Below are 23,932 nucleotides of genomic sequence, written 5' to 3' on the forward strand. Positions count from 1 at the left end.
TCCGTGATGTACCTTGTGGACCTTTCTGGTTGGCGTCCAATAGGTGTAGCTAGCCTTTTTCTAGATGGGAATCATCTGGACAGGCTGATCTCTGCAGGGCCCAGAGTTCCCGGCTGGCTGGCCTGCTGGGAACTCTGGGAGCTGTAACTCAAACGCTGGACTCCCCACATATCCTAGAACAGGGGTCTTCAAACTTGGCCCTTTTACGACTTGTGGACTTCAACTCCCAGAATTCCATGCTGCCTGAGGAATTCTGGGAGTTGAAGTCCACAAGTCGTAAAAAGGCCAAGCTTGAAGACCCCTGTCCCAGAAGAAGCCAGAAAGTAGTTGTGGGGTTGTGTGATTGAGTCGGCCATCTGCACACTAACCCCAGGCCATTCTGTGGAGTATTGTTTCTCAACCTCAGCCGCCTGAGGATGTGAAGACTTCATCTCCCAGAATTCCGCTTGCTGGGGAATGCTGGGAATTGAAGTCCGCATATCTTAAAAGTTGCTATGGTTGAAAAACAGCACAGATAGTCTTTGATTTCCAGTCACAACGGAGCCCCAAATTTCTATCGCAAAGTGAGAAATTTGTTAAACGAATTTGCTTCACTTTTCGACCTTTCCTGCCACCGTTGCTAAGTGAATCACTGCAGCTGTTAAGTTGGTAAGATGGTTGTTTAAGGCAATCTGGTTTCTCCCTTGACTTTGCTTGTCATATGGTTGCAAAAGGTGACGCTGGGACCCTGCAGCCGTCATAAATATGGGTCAGTTGCCAAGTGCCTAAATTCCGATAGCATGCTGCAATGGTCGTAAAGTGTGAAAAAAAGGTCATAGATTGCTTTTTTTCAGTGCTGTTGTAACTTTGAGCGGTCACTATATGGACTGTTGTATGTCGGGGACTACCTGTACCACGCCTTGAGAATTTGTAAGTGTGCATCCAACTTTCTGCGGCTGGACTACAAATCTACCCTTGGTTGAAAACACTTCTGGAAAAGCTTTTCTTGGTCTTTAAAATATAATAATACTAATACTACTACTAATAATAATAATAAAATGGAAGGGATGTTGGAGGTCATCTAGTCCAACCCCTACTCAGGCAGGAAACCTATACCATTTCAGACAAATGGCTGTCCAGTCTGTTCTTGAAAACCTCCAGTGTTGGAGCATTCACAGTTTCTGGAGGCAGGTTCTTAATTAATAATAATAATAATAATATATTGTTGGAAGGGATCTTGGAGGTCATCTAGTCCAACCCCCTGCTCAGGCAGGAAACCTATACCATTTCAGACAAATGTCTGTCCAGTCTGTTCTTGAAAACCTCCAGGATTGGAGCATTCACAGCTTCTGGAGGCAGGTTCATAATAATAATAATAATAATAATAATAATAATAATAATATAATAATAATAATAATAATAAAATGTTGGAAGGGACCTTGGAGGTCATCTAGTCCAACCCCATGCTCAGGCAGGAAACCCTGTACCGTTTCAGACAAATGGCTGTCCAGCCTCTTATTGAAAAGTTCCAGCGTTGGAGCATTCACAACTTCTGGAGGCAGGTTCTTAATAATAATAATAATAATAAAATGTTGGAAGGGATCTTGGAGGTCATCTAGTCCAACCCCCTGCTCAGGCAGGAAACCCTATACCATTCTAAATAAAAGGCTGTCCAATCTCTTCTTGAAAACCTCCAGTGTTGGAGCATTCACCGCTTCTGGAGGCAGGTCGTTCCACTGCTTAATTGTTCTGACTGTCAGGAAGTTTCTCCTTAGTTCTAGGTTGCTTGTCTCTTTCGTTAGTCTCCGTCCGTTGCTTATTGATAAAGTCTTCCAGTTATGACTGTAACAGAGTCACCCCATTACGATGATACGTCGCGACAGTTATTAAGCAGGTCGTGACATGCCTGGACCCTGATTTTCCGAGCTTTACTGTGGTTGTTTCACAAGCCAGGTAGTCGTGAGATGAATGCAGCAGTCGTTCAAGAAACGACTTTTTGCTATGGGGTCTTTCGCTGAAAAATCAGAAGAATGTTCAGGTTTGGGGATCTGTGGATGTTCTGAGTCATCCAGCTTCATGGTTTCTCCCAAAGATGCTTTTTTTTTCAGGAGGTGACTGGACTTTCTCATTTTTCCATTGAAGACGTTTCCCTTCTCGTCCCAGGAGCTTCTTCAGCTCTGACTGGATGGTGGGGAATGGAAGGATTTATACTCCTTGCAGAAAGCCGGTCATTTGCATCCTTTCAGAGAGTCGTTGAGGCCGCTTGGAGGTTTGCCTGTGTCCTCAGGGTCACCTGAGCGGTGCAAATGGGTGTGCAAGTTAACGTTTGGGCAAAAAATATCCTTAAAACGTGATAGTGGGACACTGCAAACAGCCGTAGATTCTGGCTGATTGCTGAGCACCTCAAATGAGGTCATAGGGGGCACGATGTCATACGGACCTTTTAGGAAGTCTGTCGGAATTTTGAACGGTCAGTAAGCGAACAGTCATAAGTTGAGGACTACTTGTGTTTTTCTGTTTCCCTCCCACCCCGTTCCCCTTCTCTTCTCCGCCCTTGCGCACAGGTAATTCTCGACTTAACAGCCACACACGAGCTCAAAATTGTCTACTGCTAACATTTGTTGTGAATTTTGCCCCATTTTGTGACCTTTCTTGGCACAGTTGTTGGTCACCCAGGTTGTTAAGTGAACCTGGTTTCCCCCCTTTGACTTTGCTTGTCGGGAGGCCGCAAAAGGTGGTTTGTTTACCTGATCCCAGGACACTGAAACCATTTTATTATTTATTTATTAATGAATGAATGAATGAATGAATGAATGAATGAATGAATGAAAGAAAGAAAGAAATTTTTATACCGCCCTTCTCCTGAAGGACTCAGGGCGGTGTACAGGGCAATAAAATTTCGAAATATAAATACGAAAGTTAAAAAAGATTAAACAAATTATGCCCAATGTAATACAATAATTAAAACTATATTAAAAACCAAATCCAAACCCCAAACCCATCAGACCAGGCCGGATTGTTCAAATACCGGTCAGTTGCCAAGTGTCTGAATTCGGATTGTGTGACCCCGGGGAGGCTGCGACGGTCGTTAAGTGTGAAAAACGATCGTGAGCCCTTTTTCCTCCCCCCCCCCGGTGATGTCGTAACTTGGAAAAGGTCGCTAAGCGAAGCATGGTAAGCCGAGGACCACCTGTAACTATGACCGTGCTCTCGTTTCAGCAACAAATCTCTCGTCCTTCTCAAGAAGAAAAAGTCGAAGAAAAAATAGAGGAGGAGAAAGCGGAGAAAACGGAGAAAAAGGAGGAGGAGAAAAGAGATGAGGAGGAAAAAGACGAGAAAGAAGAATCCAAGTAAGTCCGTCGTGGGGTGTGTTACCTCCTGGGTGTGTGTGTTTGTGTGTCTGTTGTGTAGGTGTGCACATGTGTGCATCTGGAGCGTTCGTTTGGTGTTATAAAAGGCCTTTTAAAGAATCCTGGTTGATTAGAGGGAAGGGATAGGATAGGATAGGATAGGATAGGATAGGATAGGATAGGATAGGATAGGATAGGAACTAAACAGAATGTTGTTAGTTGCGAAGTCGTGTCCAACCCATCGCGACTCCATGGACAACGTTCCTCCAGGCCTTCCTGTCCTCTACCATCTTCTGGAGTCCATTTAAGCTCAGGCCTCCTGCTTCAGTGACTCCATCCAGCCTCCTCATTCTCTGTCGTCCCCTTCTTCTATTGCCCTCCACCTTTCCCAGCATTAGGCTCTTCTCCAGTGAGTCCTTCCTTCTCATTAGGTGGCCAAAGTATTTGAGTTTCAGCTTCAGGATCTGGCCTTCTAAAGAGCAGTCAGGGTTGATCTCCTCTAGGACCAACCGATTTGATCGCCTTGCAGTCCAAGGGACTCGCAGGAGTCTCCTCCAGCACCATAGAATAGAATTATAGAATAGAATAGAATAGAATAGAATAATGTAGAAGAATAGAATAGAATAGAATAGAATAGAATAATGAATAGAATAGAATAGAATAGAATAGAATAGAATAGAATAGAATAGAATAGAATAGAATAGAATAGAATAGAATAGAATAGGGCTGGAAGGGACCTTGGAGGTCTTCTAGTCCAGCCCCCTGCTCAAGCAGGAGAACCTATACCATCTCTGACAGATGACTGTCTAGCCTCTTCTTAAAAACCTCCGGTGATGGAGCGCCCACGATTTCTGAAGGCAAGCTGTTCCACTGGTTAATTATCCTCATCGTTAGGAACTTTCTCCTTAATTTTCTCCTTAATTCCAGGTTGCTTCTCTCTTTGATCAGTTTCCAACCATTGTTCCTTCCCCTGCCCTCTGGTGCTTTGATGACTAATGTGACCTCCTCTTCTTGGTGGCAGCCCCTCAGATACTGGACCGCTGCTATCATGTCGCCCCTATTTCTTCTTTTCTTTAAACTACCCATACCTAAATCCCGCAGCCGTTCTTCGTATGTTTTAGTCTCCAGGCCTTGGGTCATCTTAGTTGCTCTTCTCTGATTTTTTTTCCAAACTCTCAACATCTTTTTTGTGACATGGTGACCAAAACTGGCTGCAGTATTCATGGTGTGACCTCACTAGGGTTTTATAAAGCAGGACTAAAACCTCGCGTGATCTTGATTCTGTGCCTCTGTTTACGCAACCCAGGATTGTGTTAGCTTGTTTGGCTGATGCTGCACACGGCTGGCTCACGGTCAAGGGATCGTTCACTCGGACTCCGAGGTCCCTCTCACAGTGGCTGTTTTGGAGCCAGATCTCGCCCAATCTGTACTTGTGCCTTTGGTTTTTTCCTGCCTAAATGTAAAACTTTGCTTTTCTCCACATTGAAACTCATTTTGTTGGATGGGGCCCATGGTTCCAGTCGGTCAAGATCTTTTTGGATCCTGAGCTTGTCTTCCAGGGTGTTGGATTAATTTTAGATTGGATTTTGGCATTGAATTTGATTGGGGAGAGCCTCAAAAGGTTATTTACTTTATTTATAAAAATTTATTTGCCACCCGTTTCGTACCCAGCGTCTCTGAAGCGGAAAACCTTTCCCTAAACGCACGAATAGTCCTCAACTCAACGTCCAGAGTTGAGCTCAAAATTTTCCGTCACAAAGTTGAAGGCAGTTAACGAAGCGAGCCCCATTCTGGCACTGATGACGTGAACGTAGTTTGGGCAGTTGAAAGGTCTGCAAGGAAACCACCCAGTCCAGGGAGCACCAAGGACCCCCCCACACACACACCTTTCCACCTCGCGTTACAGGTCTTGACGCCAGGTTAGGCTGACCTGGCAGAGCCGCCGGTCTGCAATTTGCCATCTTTTGTTTCAAGAGCCCATCGCTGAGCGCTGAATTGAGGAGGACGGCCCGGTGACCAGCGGCTAAAAAAACTCACCTCTTCCTAAGGCCGTTTCCCAGTCTGCTGGGAATCCCCGCCTGGCCATTGTGGGAGAAAGGATTGTGCGGGGAAGTAATCATTCACCGTGGGAGATTGGATTAAGCCAGATCTCGGCCCGCAGTCCAGAATATCCTCCCCATCATCCAGGTAGCCGTTTCAAACTGGCCTTGAGTGACTCGGGCTGGCTAATCCCAGCCGGCCTCAAGGTCAAACTCACAAACTTACTCCTTGGAGCTCTCTCAGCTTGGTGGTTTCCTCGTAGATCTTTCACGACTCAACTAGGTAAGGCCATCCGTGCTAGGAGGGAGGGGGGTTGCGGTGTGGGGGAGGAGGAGGAGGAGGAGGAAGACAACGTGGACAACGACTATGGGGTCCCTGGTGCTCTCTGAGGTTGTTTATTTCCTTGCAGACATTTCATGACCCAACTAGGTAACACCATCAACGCTAGAAGGGAGGGGATCAGCTCCTTGTTTATATTCTAGTGCAGGGGTGTCAAACTGCCGGCCCGCGGGCCGGAGCATCACGGAGAAACCGCGCCCATCCCATTTTCGGCAATGGGAAAAAGTTCCGATACGTCGTGTGACGTCGCGAGTTTGACACGCCTGTTCTAGCGTCTTGCCCTGTTCAGTATTGGGGGGGGGGTCTGTTGTTTTTCTTCTTAGGCTCTTGTGGTTGGATGAAAGGGATGGATGGATGGATGGATGGATGGATGGATGGATGGATGGATGGATGGAAAGAATATGTATGTACGTATGTATGTATGTACAGATGGAAGGAAGGAAGGAAGGAAAGAGCAAGGAAGAGGAAGGGAAGGATGGATGGATGGATGGATGGATGGATGGATGGATGGATGGATGGATGGATGGAAAGAATATGTATGTACGTATGTATGTACAGATGGAAGGAAGGAAGGAAGGAAGGAAGGAAAGAGCAAGGAAGAGGAAGGGATGGATGGATGGATGGATGGATGGATGGATGGAAAGAATATGTATGTACGTATGTATGTATGTACAGATGGAAGGAAGGAAGGAAGGAAAGAGCAAGGAAGAGGAAGGGATGGATGGATGGATGGATGGATGGATGGATGGATGGATGGAAAGAATATGTATGTACGTATGTATGTATGTACAGATGGAAGGAAGGAAGGAAGGAAGGAAGGAAAGAGCAAGGAAGAGGAAGGGATGGATGGATGGATGGATGGATGGATGGATGGATGGATGGATGGAAAGAATATGTATGTACGTATGTATGTATGTACAGATGGAAGGAAGGAAGGAAAGAGCAAGGAAGAGGAAGGGAAGGATGGATGGATGGATGGATGGATGGATGGATGGATGGATGGATGGATGGAAAGAATATGTATGTACGTATGTATGTATGTACAGATGGAAGGAAGGAAGGAAGGAAGGAAAGCAAGGAAGAGGAAGGGAAGGATGGATGGATGGATGGATGGATGGATGGATGGATGGATGGATGATGGGGTCCTTGCTGCTGTCTGAGTTTGGTTGTTTCCTTGCAGACATTTCATTACTCAACTAAGGAACATCAACAGTGCTAGAAGGGGGTGGGTGGGCGTTGCTCCCTTTTTAATTACCAAGAAGAAAACAACACTCCCACCAATACTAACCAGGCAAACCGCTAGTATCTGAAGAGAGAGCAAATCCCACTCCTTAGTAGCACTGATGATCTTCCCTAGTTGCATCATGAAACGTCTGCAAGAAAGCAGACAAGTTCAGAGAGCACCAAGGACCCCACAGTCCTCCTTCTCTCCCTCCTTCTCCTTCTTGTCTTCCTCCTCCTCCTCCTCCTGCTACTCTTGCTGTCTTCCTCCCCCTTCCTCTTCCTCCTTTTCCTCTCCTCCTCCTCCCCTCCTCCTCCTCATCTCCTTCTACCACTGATGAAGTTACCTAGTTGGGTCATGAAGCGTCCTCAAGAAAACCACCCAGCTCAGAGAGCACCAGGGACCCCACAGTCGTCGTCGTCGTCCTCCTCCTCCTCCTCCTCCTCCTCCTCCACCTCAACCTCAACCTCACTCCCTTCTAGCACTGATGATGTTCCCTAGTTGGGTCCTGAAACATCTGCAAGAAAGCAGACAAGTTCAGAGAGCACCAAGGACCCCACAGTCCTCCTTCTCTCCCACCTTCTCCTTCTCGTCTTCCTCCTCCTCCTCCTCCTCCTGCTACTCTTGTTGTCTTCGTCCCCCTTCCTCTTCCTCCTTTTCCCCTCCTCCTCCTCCCTTCCTCCTCCTCTCCTTCCACCACTGATGATGCTACCTAGTTGGGTCATGAAGCGTCCTCAAGAAAACCACCCAGCTCAGAGAGCACCAGGGACCCCACAGTCCTCCTCTTCCTCTTCCTCTTGCTCCTCCTCCTCCTCCTCCTCCCACCACTTCATTCCCTTCTAGCACTGATGATGTTCCCTAGTTGGGTTATGAAACGTCTGCAAGAAAACCACCCAGCTCAGAGAGCACCAAGGACCCCACAGTCCCCCCCTCCTCCTCCTCCTCCTCCTCCTCCTCCTCCTCCTCCTCCTCCTCCTCCTCCTCCTCCTCTTCCACCCCCCTTTTCTGGCACTGATGATGTTCCCCAGTTGGGTCCTGAAACATCTGCAAGGAAACCACCCAGCTCAGAGAAGCACCAAGGACCCCAAAGTCTTCCTCTTCCTCCTCCTCCTCCCCCCTTCTAGCACTGATGATGTTCCCTAGTTGGGTCCTGAAACATCTGCAAGACAACAAACTCGGAGAGCCCCAAGGACCCCAACAGTTCAACCCTGAGCTGCCAACCTCCTCTTCCATCACCCAGAATCCTTTGTCGGGTCGGGATGGGCCCGGCTGCCGGGGACCCCTCCAACTTGCCCGAGGAGGAAGCAAGCGTTACGTAGCTGACGCTCTTTAGGGACGGCCGCCACCCCTCCATCCAGGTCACCCCGTCCCAAGGCCATTCCGGACTTTTTTTTTTCTCTGTCTCCACAGGGAAAATATCAAGGAGAAGGAGAAGGTTGAAGCTCAGCCGGAGGAGCCCGAAGAACGGGAGCCCACCGTTCCGAGAGGGCGGAAGACCGCCAACAGCCAAGGCCGGCGGAAAGGCCGGGTCACCCGATCGATGACGAATGAAGCCGCCGCGGCTAACGCAGCCGCCGCGGCCGCCACCGAGGAGCCACCCCCTCCGCTGCCGCCCCCGCCAGAACCCTGTAAGTCAAGGCGGTGCTGACAACGGCTTGCGGCCATCTCGGTCAATCTCTGCTTGTTGCCCAACCTTGTTTCTGGCTTCCAAAATTCTGCCCATGATGCTCGGCAGCATCATGGTTTGGAAAGCAGTACAGGTCGTCCTTGACTTAACGACCAGAACGGAGCCCGAAATTTTATGTCGCTAAGCGAGAAACTTGTTCAGTGAGGTTCTCTTCCCCCCCCCCAGCCCGATTTTACGACTTTCCTTGCCACGTTGGTTAAGCGAATCCCTTCAGTTGTTAAAGTGAGTCACCCGGTTGTTAAGTGAAGCTGGCTTCCCCATGGGCTTTGCTTGTCAGAAGGTCGCGAAATGGGGAATCGCGTGATCCCGCTGCGAGGCTGCGGCCGTCATAAATATGGACCCCTTTTTCAGGCGGCGGAATTGACATGGAAATGTAAAACGGTCGTGTGAAAAAAGGACGTCAGTCGCTTTTTTTCAGGGCCGTTGTAACTTGGAACGGTCAGTAAACAAATGGTCGTACGTCGAGGACGACCTGCGCAGGTAGTCCTCAGCTCACGACCTCAACCGAGTGCAAAACGTCCGTTGCTCAGCAAGAGAAGTTGGGAAGTGAGTTTTGCCCCGTTTTACAACCTTTCTTGCCACCGTTGCTAAGTGAATCACCACAGTTGTTAAGCTAGTAATCCAGGGGTCCCCAATTTGTGGGCCACGGCCGACTACTGGACCGTGGCCTCTTGGCCACCAGGCCGCATGAAGGGATGGCCAGTGAACGTGTGTGTGTGTGTGCACTCACCCTCCACACTTGCACTAGCGCCGTTGCGAGCGTCCATTGGCACTAGCGCCACCCCGCCCCGAACATCCCGCCAGCACTAGCGCCACCCCAAGCATCCCGCCAGCACTAGCGCCACCCCGCCCCAAATGTTCCTCCAGCGCTAGCGCCACCCTGCAGCCCTAGGCCACCCACCAAAAGCATCCTGCCAGCACTAGCGCCACCCCGAGCATCCCTCCAACACTAGTGCCATCCTGCCCCAAGCGTCTTGCCAGCACTAGCACCACCCTGAGCATCCCTCCAACTCTAGCGCCACCCCGCCCCAAGCATCCTGCCAGCACTAGCACCACCCTGAGCATCCCTCCAACTCTAGCGCCACCCCGCCCCAAGCATCCCGCCAGCACTAGCGCCACCCCGAGCATCCCTCCAACGCTAGCGCCACCCTGCCCCAAGCGTCTCGCTAGTACTACCGCCGCCCTGAGCGTCCCTCCAACACTAGCGCCACCCTGCCCCAAGCATCCCGCCAGCACTAGCGCCACCCCGAGCATCCCTCCAACGCTAGCGCCACCCTGCCCCAAGCATCCCGCTAGCACTAGCACCGCCCTGAGCGTCCCTCCAACACTAGCGCCACCCTGCCCCAAGCGTCTCGCTAGTACTAGCACCGCCCCGAGTGTCCCGCCAGCACTAGTGCCACCCTGCCCCAAGCATCCCGCCAGCACTAGGGCCACCCTGAGCATCCCTCTAACGCTAGTGCCACCCTGCCCCGAGAGTCTTGCTAGCACTAGCGCTGCCCCAAGCATCCCGCCAGCACTAGCGCCACCCTGAGCATCCCTCCAACGCTAGCGCCACCCTGCCCCAAGCATCCCACTAGCACTAGCACCACCCCGTGTGTCCCTCCAACACTAGCGCCACCCTGCCCCAAGCGTCTCGCTAGTACTAGCACCGCCCCGAGCGTCCCGCCAGCACTAGTGCCACTCCGAACGTCCCTCTGGCACTAGCGCTGCCCCACCCATCCCTCGGCCCTAGCGCCCCATTTGTTGCGCTCGCCCTTGCGCAGCCCCGTTGGCGCATGCAGATGCGCTCGTGCGCAGCGTGTTTGTCCATGCGCACATGCGCGTAACGGTGCCTGCCTCCCTCTCCTCTGGGCCACCAAACCCCCAAAGTTGGGGACCTCTGTAGCAATCAGTTACTTCACGGTTGTTAAGTAGCAGGTAGCCACAGAGATCACCGTCTTCCGTCTGCCAAGCCCTTCCTTTCCCCTGCTCTGTGGCCTCCTCCTTCTCCACATACAAGCACGGTTAAGCTGATCTGAAAATCAGCCGTGATGATCCTGGCTTGGAGAAGGGAGAACCGCGTCCAGATGTTCGGATAGCAGAGAAGATCCTCTGCAACAGTCCTTTTCGTGGCTGAAGTTTCAGCGGTGCCGAAACAGGTTTTTTTTTTTTGTGACCGGGTTTTTTTTTTCCCCACGCCTGCGACTGTCACAGCATCTCCCGCGGTCACGGGACTCGAAATTCAGCCACTTTGTTAAGATTCACTTAACAACCGTGTGACTAAGGGAACAACTGCAGCAACTCACGCAACAACTGGGGCAGGAAAAGGTAGTTAAAATGAGGCAAAGCTCCCTTAACAGATGCCTTGCGGAGCGGCCGAAATTTCGGGCTCCATTGGGAACGGACTTCACAGCTGGGAAATCGTGACCTCTGATCGCTCAGCTCGGAGGCTAAAGACGCAGCAGGGCCTTCTCCAATTCGAAGAGGCAGTGTGGAAGGGACCGCCACTCTCGCATTGGCCTCTTTAGCCACACCAGATGCTGCTTTAGGACCTCTTTCCAAAGCGTGACACCATAGTCCAGTGGTGGCGAACCTATGGCACGCGTGCCAAAGACGGCACTCAGAGCCCTCTCGGTGGGCACGCTCGTCATGCCCCAGAGATGGCAACCGTCCCTCTTCAAGCAACCGCCCGCTAACTCGCCGAGGTCCCACGTGGCCAGATGCATCCCGGCACAGCTGGTTTCCCTCCACCCCGCCCCTCCATCCCATCCCTCCTGGCCTCGCATGCTCTCCTTTTCCCGGGCACGACCCACTGCATCGCCTCCTCCACTGTCGGCCGGCCATCTAGCTCAGAGGCGGCTTCTTCGAACTGCTGGCGGCGGGCTGCAGAGCCCCCAGAGTGCGGCAACCGAGGGGCCAGCAGGCTGCGGTTGCTGACGGACACCGTCGGCCCCCATGCGCTTGCTGGCCTGTGTGTGCGGGGGCCGATGGTGTCAGGCAGCAGCCTCCCCGGCCCTTGCCTTGCCCCATGGCAATGGCACCCCCGCACTGCCTCGCTTCACCCCACAGGATGAGTCTCCTGCCTCCCGCCCCACCTGCCAGAGACCTCCTGGAGCTCCCCCAACCCTCCTTGGTGGAGCAGTGGGCTAATGCCTCCTAAGTAACACCAGCTGCCTGCAATTAGTGCAGGTTCGAGTCCCACCAGGCTCAAGGTTGACTCAGCCTTCCATCCTTCCCAGGTAGGTAAAATGAGGACCCAGATTGATGGGGGCAATTAAGCTGACTTTGTAATAATGCCGCTTGGGGGGTGTGTGTGAAAGCCCTAATAAGCAGGCATATACATAAGAATGAAGGCTACTGCTAAGCTTGTAAGCCGCCCTGAGTCTTCAAAGAAGGGCGGGATATAAATGGAATTAAAATAAAAAATAAAAAAATAAACCCTGCCCACCCCCCACAGGCGTCCATGCCCACGAGCAACATTGAGGTGACCATGCCCACCTTGGCCACACCCACCCAATCCGCCATGACCGCCACAGCCATGCCCACCCGGCCCCCGGCGATAAAGAAGTGGGTTTTGGGTTACGGTTTGGGCACTTGGTCTCCAAAAGGTTGTCCATCGCTGCCATAGTCTCTCGAGACTGAAGGATGCCGATGAATGAATGAGTATCTACAGCAGCGATGGCCAACCTTTTAGAGACCGCGTGCGCCAAAACCGGGCCCGCCCTGTCCCGCCACCCCGCTCTGCCCCCATCTTGCTCGCTTCACCCCCACCCACCCGCCCACAAGGCCATTCACTGCCTGCAGCATGGCGGACACACCCTCCGCCCGCACCTCGCGGCATCGGCTGCACGCGGTGGCGGAGTCTTGGTTCCCGCTGCCCGGCTTCCATGGCTGCGCTGCTCCATGTGGTCCGCGCTCGGGGACAACTCTCCTCCGGGGGTGGGGGAGGGGGCGCGTGCCCACAGAGAGGGCTCCTGAGTGCCGCCTGTGGCACGGTCGCCATAAGTTCGCCACCGCGGTTGTACAGCCCGCGTGGCCGGCTGGGGAATTCTGGGAGTTGAAGTCCACCGATCTTCCGAGTTGCCCCGCTTGAGAGACAGGTTGGCTGGGCCCTTCCAGGGGAATCGGTCTTGGCAGGCAGGCTCCGCTGACGGCCTCTTCTCGCACTCGGCTCCTGGCCTCCCGCCCGGCCCGTGAAGGGGATTTCTCCTCTCTGAACCCCCCCCCGGCCCTCTGCTCACTCCTCTTGGTTTTTGCTTTCTCCTCTTTTTTTGTTCTTTTTGATGTAATAAGAACTGACGCCCTCCCGCTGTCAGCGGGCAGGCTTCCCAAGCGGCCGGAGCAGGCCTTCCTGTAAACAGATTAATAGATTATAGCGGAAAGCAAAAACGTCTGGCCTTTTACGCCATCTGACCGGCTCTCCTCTCTCTCTTTCTCTCTCTCTCCTTTCCTCTCCACCTTGTTTCAGCTTCCGCGGAGCCAGTGGAGACCTCGCGCTGGACGGAAGAAGAGATGGAGGTGGCAAAAAAAGGTAAAATTGAAGCAGGAAGAAAACCGTTCCTTCTCCCTTCTCTTCTCTCCTTCCTTCCTTCCTTCCTTCCTTCCTTCCTTCCTTCTCTTCTCTCCTTCCTTCCTTCCTTCCTTCCTTCCTTCTCTTCTCTTCTCTCCTTCCTTCCTTCCTTCTCTTCTCTTCTCTCCTTCCTTCCTTCCTTCCTTCCTTCCTTCCTTCCTTCCTTCCTTCCTTCCTTCCTTCTCTTTTCCTCTTCCTTCTTTCTTTCTTTCTTTCCTCCCTTCCTCCCTCTCCTCCCTCCCTTTTTCCTTCCTTCTCTCTTCTCTCTTCCTCTTTTCTTTCTTCCTTTCTTTTCTTTCTTCCTCCCTTCTTTCCTTCCCTCTTTCTTTCCCCTTTCTTTTCTTTTCCCTTCCCTCCTTCTCTCTTCCTCTTCTTTCTTTCCTTCCTCTCTCCCTCCATTTTTCCTTCCTTCCTCCCTTCCTCCCTCCCTTACTCTCTCTCCTTCCTGCCTCCCTTTTTCTTCTTTTTTCTTTTTCTTTCTTTCTTCTTTCCTTTCTTTTCTTCCTCCCTCCCTCCCTCCCTCCCTTCCCTCTTTCTTTCCTTCCCTCTTTTTTTTCCTTCCTTCCTTCCTTCCCTCCCTCTTTCCTTCCTTCCTTCCTGTTTTTTTAAAAGTCCTTTTTGTTGGAACCAAAAGACGGCATGAGAGAAATAGTTTGGAAGTTCCTTTTCCTGGAAAGTCCAAGCACGCTTCTGCCACTTTCCCGGGATCTTGCAGCCTCAAGGAAGCCCTGCTAACGGGCTTGGCCACGTCGGTCCCACGGATGTGGGAGGTTTCGCGAAGCTTCATTACAAGGTTGAGGCAAAGTACTTTTCACGCAAAAATTGGGTCTCTGGTGGCTTCAAGGCCTCGTCTGCCCACCCTCATCCCACTCCTCTTGATCTGAACCATCTGTGGCTGCAGCTTCCCGAGGGATCACCATCCGCGGCGGGAATTTGGCTTTTGTCTTTAAAGAATCAGAATAACCGTAGAACAAGAGAAGGGCAGAGCTGGAAGGGACCTTGGAGGTCATCTAGTCCAACCCTCCCTGCTCAGGCAGGAGACCCTATGCCATTCCGGATAAAGGTGCTGGCCAGTCTCTTCTCAAAAGCCTCCAGTATTGGAGCACCCACAACTTTCTGGTGGCAAGCTGTTCCGCTGGCTAATTGTTGTCCTGACTGTTAGGAAGTTTCTCCTCTGATTCCAGGTTTGCTTCTCTCCTCGAGCAGTTTCTGTCCATTGTTTCTTCTCTTGCTTTTTGAAAAATAGGTTCACTTCAAACCCCCCCCCCCCTTTCTTTGTGGCCGCCTCTCAAATATCTGAAGACTGCTTCCATAATCCCCCCTGGTCCTTCTTTTCGCTAGACGAACGGTACCCAATTCCAAATGCGTGATGTTGGCAAATTGGGAGCATTCTCCCACCCTCCCTGAATTGTGGGCTGACACACGACCTCTGACTTCTGCCTCCAGCCCCCCCCCCCCCCGGCCCCACTTGGATTTGTGCTGATCTGGGTTGAACAAAATAAGGAGAAATTTCCTGACAGTGAGGACAATTAACCAGTGGAACTCCTTGCCTCCAGAAGCGGTGAATGCTCCAACACTAGAAGTTTTTAACAAGAGACCGGACAGCCATTTGTCTGAAATGGTATATAGGGTTGGACTAGATGACCTCTATGGTCCCTTCCAACTGTATTATTATTATTGTTGTTATTGATCATCGCACAGTCAGCCAGATGTTCAGACTGGATTTGGCATTTTTGTCTACCTATCGAGTCCTTCCCAAGGACCCGGGATAGGCAGATGTGGATGTTGGATGGTATTACAGATCTTGTCGCAGGCTGGAAGCAGTTCCTAGTAAGGCCGGCTTTTGCAATTGACTAATGGCGAATCTATATCTATCTGTCTGTCTGTCTGTCTGTCTGTCTGTCTGTGTATCTATCTATCTATCTATCATCTATCTATCTATCTATCTATCTATCTATCTATCTATCTATCTATCTATCTATCTATCATCTATCTATCTGTCTATCTATCTAATCAATCTATCTAATCAATCTATCTATATCTATCTCTATATCTGTATCTATCTATATCTATCTATCATCTATCTATCTCTATCTATCTATCGCTATATCTAGCTAGCTAGCTGGCTATATCTAGCTATCTCTATAATGTGTGTATGTGTGTGTGTTTATAGGATTGGGAATAGGGTGGGTTCGGGGTTGGGGTTATGGTTAGGATTTTTTAAAATAACTAGCATACAGCATGTCTGGGTTGATGTATTTCTTAAAAAAACAGTGAATAGTTATCATAAAGAATATGTTAATCGCTCAATAGTCTTACTAGTATATATTCAGTATTACATTATTATTATTATTATTATTATTATTATTATTATTATTATTATTATTATTATTATTATTATTATTTTAATATTAATGGGAGGCAGCATTTTGATTCCGAGGGACGCAGGCCAGGCTCTCTTTTTTGGGGGAGTCTTAGATGCCTTTTGTGGGGAGACGCAGCTAGCCCTTGACTTACCCCCACCATTCAGCCTCTCAAAGTTTGGCTTGCCAAGCGTAACATTTTGCTGAGGGAATTTTGCCCCGTTTTACGACCTTTCCTGTCGCAGTCGTCGTAAGTGAGTCACTGCAGTTTTCAAGTTAATAACTTGGTTGTGTTAGCGAACCCGGTTTTTCCCCCCGTTGACTTCTGCCTGTCGGAAGGTCACACAAGGGGATGATGGGACGCCCCCCGGGGCCGTTGCGACCGTCATAAATAGGAGTCGGTTGCCGAGCCTCCGGATTTTGGATCAGGTGCCCACGGGGAACACTGTGAAAGTCGTAGGTGTGAAAGACGGTCGTAAGTCCCTTTTCCCCAGTTCTGAACAGTCACTAAGCGAACCGTCGTAAGTCGAGGACCGCCCGCCTTTATCCTCTTCCTGTGAGGCATCCCCACCACCAATCACAGTGTTTTGGGTGGCTCCATCCCAACCCTGGCAGTTGTCGAAGAAGAAATGATCCCGAATGGCACAGTTGGGTTTCTGTTCGGGGAGGGGGGGTCAGACTAGAAGACCTCTAAGGCTCCCTTCCAACTTTTGTCATTCTCTAAAAACGTCTTGGGGTGAATTTAAGGGATTTCTTCCGCCTCAGCAACCCTCAAACGCAAAAATAAACTAATAATAATAACAATAATAACAATAACAACAACAACAACAAGGTTGTTGGTAATGGTTTTTAAGGCCCTACATGGCATGGGTCCGGAGTACCTCGGGGACCACCTGCGGCCGGCATCGACTTCCCTCCGCCCTGTGCGTTCCCACAGACAGGGCCTCCTCAGGGTGCCTCTGGTCAGGGAATGCCGGCTGGTGGCCCCCAGGGGGAGGGCCTTCTCTGTGGGCGCCCCGGATTTATGGAACCATCTTCCGGTTGAGCTCCGGATGGCGCCCGACCTTCGCTCCTTCCGACGCGATCTGAAGACCCACTTATTTGAACTAGCTGGCCTGGCCTGATGGGGGAAGTTAGGGTTTTTTAATTGGGTTTTGTATTGTTACTGTTTTATCTGGGCAATTATTTAATTATTTTTAATTTTTGTATCCTGTATTTTTATGTATGCCCTATTCACCGCCCTGAGTCCTTCGGGAGAAGGGCGGTATACAAATACAATAAAACTAAATTAAACTAAACAACAACAACAACAACAACAACAACAACAACAACAACATAATAATAATAATAATAATAATAATAATAATAATAATAATAATAATTAATAATAATAAAAACCACGGGTTTGCTAACGACATTTGAAAGCAGTCTGCCAGGAAACGCAGACCGATTGCGCGCGCGCATGCGATTTGCACAACTGGATCTTCTCAGGACTTGGGAGAAAGCAGATCCCTGTTGCCCCAGACGACCAAAAATAAAATGTCTAAAAACTGTTCCCGATACTTTGAGCTTGTTTGGGGTTTTGGTTTTTTTTTTTTCTTTCCCTTTCTTCGCTTATGACTCACGGCAGTTTGAGGCCATCAGTTGCACCCTTTCCTCCTCCTCCTCCTCCTCCTCCTCCTCCTCCTCTGGCTTTGCCTTGATATTTTTTTTCTTAAATCCTTTTTTTTTCCTCCAACTGGCGATTGGCTTATTCCTCTTCACCCCCCCCCACCCCACCCCTTCGTAGGTCCAAACCAAGATAAGTTTTTAATTACTGATTCATGCTCGGGACTTACTGTAAAGCAGGAAGGAATAAAAAGCTCAATTCCCAAAGCTTGGATTTTATTTTATTTTATTTTTGGCTTGGGGGGGGCGGGCGGTGTCGGGAAAAAGACTGTCGGTTCCTTTCTTCCCAACCTGAATTTTTTTTTGCTGAGCGGTTTCACTTTTTCACTTTGAAAAATGTTCCTTCCTCCGGCTCCAATGCATGTAAGTTGGATTGTATATCACAATCGAACAGGAGAGAATATTTGCAGTGCGGAGTTGAAATGAGGGGTCCCTGGTGCTCTCTGAGCTGGGTGGTTTTCCTTGCAGACGTTTTATGACCCAACTAGGGAACATCATCAGGGCTAGAAGGGAGGAGGAGGAGGAGGAGGAGGAAGACTGTGGGGTCCTTGGTGCTCTCTGAGCTGGGGGGTTTTCCTGCGGACGTTTCATGACCCAAGTAGGAAACATCATCAGTGCTAGAAGGGAGGGTGATTTGTGGAGAGGAGGAGGAGGAGGACTGTGGGGTCCTTGGTGCCCTCTGAGCTGGGTGGGGTCTGAGGAAGGCAGGAGGAAGAGGAAGAGGGAAGGAGGAGGACGACTGTGAGCTCCTTGGTGCCCTCTGAGCTGGGTGGTTTTCCTGCAGACGTTTCATGACCCAACTAGGGAACGTCATCAGTGCTAGAAGGGAGGAGAAGGAGAACTGTGGGGTCCCTGGTGCACTCTTAGCTTGGGGGTTTTCTTGCAGACATTTCATGACCCAACTGGGTAACATCATCAGTGCTAGAAGGGAGGAGGAGGAGGAGGAAGACTGTGGGGTCCATGGTGCTCTCTGAGCTGGGTGGTTTTCCTGCGGACGTTTCATCACCCAATCTAGGTAGCATCATCAGTGCTGGAAGGGGAGGGGGGGTTGAGGAAGAGGAAGAGGAGGAGGAAGAGGATGATTGTGGGGTCCTTGATACTTTCTGAGCTGGCTGGTTTTCTTCTGGACGTTTCATGACCCAACTAGGGAACATCATCAGTGCTAGCAGGGAGGAGGAAGAGGATTGTGGGTGCTCTCTGAGCTTGGTGGTTTTCTTGCAAAAGATTCATGACCCAACTAGGTCAGGGGTCCCCAACCTGCGGTCCGTGGACCGGTACCGGGCCGCGGCATGCCAGCAACCGGTCCGCACAAACAAGCAAAGCCCCATCCCCGGGATGCAGGCAGCAGCCAAAAATCATGCACCCCTCTGGTCTGCCGAAAAATAGCTCCCCATAGAACTGGTCCCTGGTGCCCAAAAGGTTGGGGACCTCTGAACTAGGTAACATCAACAGTGCTAGAAGGGAGGAGGAGGAGGAGGAGGAGGAGGAGGAGGAGGAGGAGGAGGAACAGGAGGAGAACTGTGGGGTCCTTGGTGCTCTCTGAGTTGGGTGGGTTTCTTGCAGACATTTCATTACCTGACTAGAACAGGATCAGTGCTAGAAGGAGGAGGGGCGTGGAGTGGAGGAGGACCAGTCTGAGGTCCTTGGTGACCTTCGACCTCGGTTTTTCTTGCAGACGTTTCATGACCGAACTAGGGAACATCATCAGGGCTTGGAGAGAGCGGGGGGTCGCAAATAGGAGGAGAAGGAATGAACCGTTGCATCGTGTCCTGCCTTCTGGGGTTTGGGAGAATAGGTTGACCCACCCCCCTCTTTTTTCGTGGCAGCCCCTCAAGTAACAGAATGCCTGAATTACAGAGTTGGAGGTCATCTAGTCTGACCCCTTGCTCCAGCAGGAGACCCTAACCATGTCAGTCTCTTCTTAAAAAACCTCCAGGGATGAAGCACCCACAAGTGCTGGAGGCAGGTTGTTCCACTGCTTAATTGTCCTGTGAGGAAATTCCTCCTTAGTTCCGGGTTGCTTCTCTCCTGGATGAGTTTCCATCCGTCGCTTCTTGTCCTGCCTTCGGGGGCTTTGGGAAATAATGTGACCCCACCCTGCCCCCTCTTCTTTGTGGCAACCTCTCAAATACAGAAACCCTGATATGCGTCACCCCTGGCCCTTCTTTTCAATGACTAAACTATCTGTGGTTTCTAAGAAAGGACTGGACAGCCATTTGTCCGGAATGGCGTATAGGGTGTCTTGCTTGAGCAGAGAATAGAATACTAGAAGACTTCCAAGGTCCTTCCAACTCTCTTTATCCTATCCTATCCTATCCTATATTGTTCTGTTCTATTCTATTCTATATTTATTCTGTTCTATTCTATTCTATTCTGTTTATTCTATTCTATGTTTATTCTATTCTATTCTGTTTATTCTATTCTATTTCTATTCTATTCCTATTCTATTCTATTCTATTCTATTCTATGTTTATTCTATTCTATTCTGTTTATTCTATTCTATTCTATTTCTATTCTATTCCTATTCTATTCTATTCTATTCTATTCTATTCTATTCTATTCTATTCTATGTTTATTCTATTCTATTCTGTTTATTCTATTCTATTCTATTTCTATTCTATTCCTATTCTATTCTATTCTATTCTATGTTTATTCTATTCTATTCTATTCTATTCCTATTCTATTCTATTCTATGTTTATTCTATTCTATTCTGTTTATTCTATATTCTATTCTATTCTATTTCTATTCTATTCTATTCTATGTTTATTCTATTCTATACTATTCTATTCCATTCCATTCCATTCCGTTCTATTCTGTTCTGTATTGTTCTGTTCTATTCTAATATTCTATTCCATCCTCTTCTCTTCTCTTCTCTTCTCTTCTCTTCTCTTCTCTTCTCTTCTCTTCTCTTCTCTTCTCTTCTCTTCTCTTCTCTTCTCTTCCCTTCCCTTCCCTTCCCTTCCCTTCCCTTCCCTTCCCTTCCCTTCCCTTCTCTTCTTCTATCCTATCTTATCCTATTCCATATTTTCTCTATTCTATTCTATTCTATTCTATTCTATTCTATTCTATTCTATTCTATTTATTCTATTCTATTCTATTTGATTCTATTCTATTCTATTCTATTCTATTCATTATTCTATTCTATTCTATTCTATTCTATTCTATTCTATTCTATTCTATTCTATTCTATTCTATTTTCTCTTCTGTTCTACTCCACATTTTATTCTATTCTATGTTCTGTTCTATTCCATTCCATTCCATCTTCTCTCCTCTCCTCTCCTCTCCCTTTCTATTCTGTTGCACATCAGGCCTCTGTTGCTTGCTTCCAGCCCCACCGTTTTTCCCCCCTCCCTGGCGGGTGTGGGAAAGCAGGAGGGGACCAGGGCTTTTCTGGCCCAGAGAGAATTAGGTGATGTCAGCTGGGGAGACAGCATGATCCAGCAGATAAGCCCTGGGTGCTGTCGGGTCAGAGGGCTGGCGGTAAGCAATTCTTGGCCGCTGACACGGGGATGGCGTCTTGCCGGCCTGGAGGGGGAAGGCCTGGCTTGGGGTGGTGGAAGGCTTTGCAGACGGCGGAGAGCTCTCTTGGAGAAAAGGGCCTCAAATCTCCTGGGATTTCCCAAAGAGGAGAAAAATCCCCCGATTGCCCTCCCTGCCAGACCCAGAAATCCCGTTTTGTTTTTTTTGTTTTTTTAATGGCCTTGGCTGTAGAGGCTCTGCTGCTGCTAAACTGAAGCTGCTTGATGAAAAACAGGCACCCCGCTTTGTGAATTCGCAGCAGGCCATGAAAAGTTACCGATTGATTTTAATTCTTTATTTGCATCCCGCCTTTAATTCTGACACGTAACTCAAGGCGGCAGATGTAATCCGAGACAGTTCCCGCTTCCTATTTTTCCGGCAACAACTACCCTGCGAGGTGGGATGGGCTGAGAGAGAGGGGGACTGGCTTTCGTGCCTAAGGCGGGACTAGAACTCACCGTCTCCTGCGATTGGCCCAAAGTCACCCAGCTGGCTTTCATACCTAAGGCGGGACTAGAAGTCACCGTCTCCTGTGATTGGCCCAAAGTCACCCAGCTGGCTTTCATACCTAAGGCGGGACTAGAAGTCACTGTCTCCTGTGATTGGCCCCAAGTCACCCAGCTGGCTTTGATGCCTAAGGCGGGACTAGAAGTCACCGTTTCCTGTGATTGGCCCAAAGTTACCCAGCTGGCTTTGATGCCTAAGGCGGGACTAGAAGTCACCGTTTCCTGTGATTGGCCCAAAGTTACCCAGCTGGCTTTGATGCCTAAGGCGGGACTAGAAGTCACTGTCTCCTGTGATTGGCCCCAAGTCACCCAGCTGGCTTTGATGCCTAAGGTGGGACTAGAAGTCACCGTCTCCTGTGATTGGCCCAAAGTCACCCAGCTGGCTTTCATACCTAAGGTGGGACTAGAAGTCACCGTCTCCTGTGATTGGCCCCAAGTCACGCAACTGGCTTTGATGCCTAAGGCGGGACTAGAAGTCACCGTCTCCTGTGATTGGCCCAAAGTCACCCAGCTGGCTTTCATACCTAAGGTGGGACTAGAAGTCACCGTCTCCTGTGATTGGCCCAAAGTCACCCAGCTGGCTGTCTTGCCTAAGGCGGGACTAGAACTTACCGTCTCCTGTGATTGGCCCAAAGTCACCCAGCTGGCTTTGATGCCTAAGGCGGGACTAGAAGTCACTGACTCCTGTGATTGGCCCAAAGTCACCCAGCTGGCTTTAATGCCTAAGGCGGGACTAGAACTCACTGTCTCCTGGTGATTGGTCCACAGTCACCCAGTCGGCTTTCATGCCTAAGGCTGGACTAGAACTCACCATCTCCTGGTGATTGACCCAAAGTCACCCAGCTGGCTTTCGTATTTAATGCGACTGTCATAACTTAGTACATGTTGGTTGCCAGGCGTCTTAATTTTTTACCGTGTGACTGTGGGGACGCTGCCATGGTCATAAGTGCGAGGACCAGTCTCCCGTCCCGCTTTTCAGCGCCGTATTAAATTTGTACAGCTCTTAAACGAATGGCTGTAAATCCAGGACTGCCCGTGCCAACTAGTAAGGCCTGGGGGAAAAAAGTATTTCAAAGAAATAGTTTATGGGCAGAGGGTTGGGATAGATGATCTCAGGGGTTCCCCCCCACGCACTGCAAGCCGTCCGCGTGTTTCTGTCAGAGGAAAGCCAATTGAATCGTCGGCCAGTAGGTTACACGGGTCCGGTAAGGTACAAGGAACGTGTACGTTTCCCCCCCCCTGCCCCAATTCCTCCCCCCCTCCGAGAAAGTAGCCACGAGGTCTCACCCCGTTTTATATCCGGTCTTGGCAGGGCTGGTGGAACACGGGCGCAACTGGGCAGCCATCGCCAAGATGGTGGGCACCAAGAGCGAAGCCCAGTGCAAGAACTTCTACTTCAACTACAAACGGAGGCACAATCTCGACAGTCTCCTTCAGCAATACAAGCAGAAGGTGAGAAAGGGGCCGGTGGGTGAGAGGGGTGGGCTGAGGATGAGTCAAGGGTCTTGGGTGGGGGAGGACAGTAATGGCTTCCTGGAAGAAAAAAGGGGACTTGTCCCACCATCTTGCTTCGGAGAGACTACAGGGGCTTCTTGTGCCACGAATTTCCTTCATTGGTTCATTCAGTCGTCCATTGTTTTATCCAGCGATCCATTCGTTACCCATTGATTCATCCATCCGTTCATTTATTCGTCCGTCCGTCCATTCATTCTTATCAGTCCATCGATTCATCACCCATTCATTGTTTAGCCATCAGTTCTTCCATTGCATCCATTCATCATCCAACCATCCATCCATCCACTATCCGTCCATTCAGTATTTAACCATTATCCACTCATCTGTTATCCGTCTGTTCAATATTTATCACCCATCCATTCATTCATCATCCATCGTTATTCATTCAGTCATCATTTATCCATGCATTCATTCATTTTCCATCAATTCATCCATCCATCCACTCATTATCTATTCGTTCATTATCCATCCATTCAATATCTATTCATTCATCCATCCATCCATTATCAATTCATTCATCATTCATCTATGCATTCATTCTTCCATCCATTAATTCATCCATCCATCCGTCCACTCATTATCCATTCATTTGTTATCCATCCATTCAGTATTTATCCATCCATTCATTCATCAACTGTCCATCCATTCATCTATGCATTCATTCACTTTCCATGAACGCATTCTTCCAGCCATTAATTCATCCATCCATCCACTCATTATCCATTCATTCGTTATCCATCTATTCAGTATTCATCCATCCATCCATCCATCCATCATTATTAATTCATTCATCTATACATTCACTTTCCATCAACACATTCATCCTTCAATTCATCCTTCCATCCACTCATTATCCATTTGTTCGTTATCCATCTATTCAATATTCATCCATCCATCCATCCATCATTATTAATTCATTCATCCATGCATTTATTTATTTTCCATCAACTCATTCTTCCATCAGTCCATCCATCCATTCGTTATCCATCCATTCAGTATTTATCCATACGTTATTCCATCATCCGTCCATCCATTATTTATTCATTCATCATTCATCTATGCATTCATTCATTTGCCATCAACGCATTCTTCCATCCATCAATTCATCCAATCAACCCACTCATTATCCATTCATTCGTTATCCATCCATTCAATATTTATCCATCCATTATTTCATCATCCATCCATCCATTA

At 49.3% G+C, this 23,932-nt stretch overlaps 1 protein-coding gene across 1 annotated transcript in view; it reads left to right on the forward strand.

The window, feature by feature from the left end:
• NCOR1 (nuclear receptor corepressor 1) overlaps positions 1 to 23,932 on the forward strand; it is a 165,251-nt gene that overhangs the window by 70,755 nt on the left and 70,564 nt on the right. Inside the window, 4 exon segments of the mRNA XM_083379641.1 lie at positions 3,199 to 3,329; positions 8,341 to 8,558; positions 13,065 to 13,127; positions 22,536 to 22,675. Coding sequence (XP_083235767.1) covers positions 3,199 to 3,329; positions 8,341 to 8,558; positions 13,065 to 13,127; positions 22,536 to 22,675 — 552 coding nt within the window.

Source organism: Vipera ursinii (genome assembly GCF_947247035.1).
Source record: "Vipera ursinii genome assembly, chromosome: 1".
In the NCBI taxonomy this organism is placed as follows: Eukaryota; Metazoa; Chordata; class Lepidosauria; order Squamata; family Viperidae; genus Vipera; species Vipera ursinii.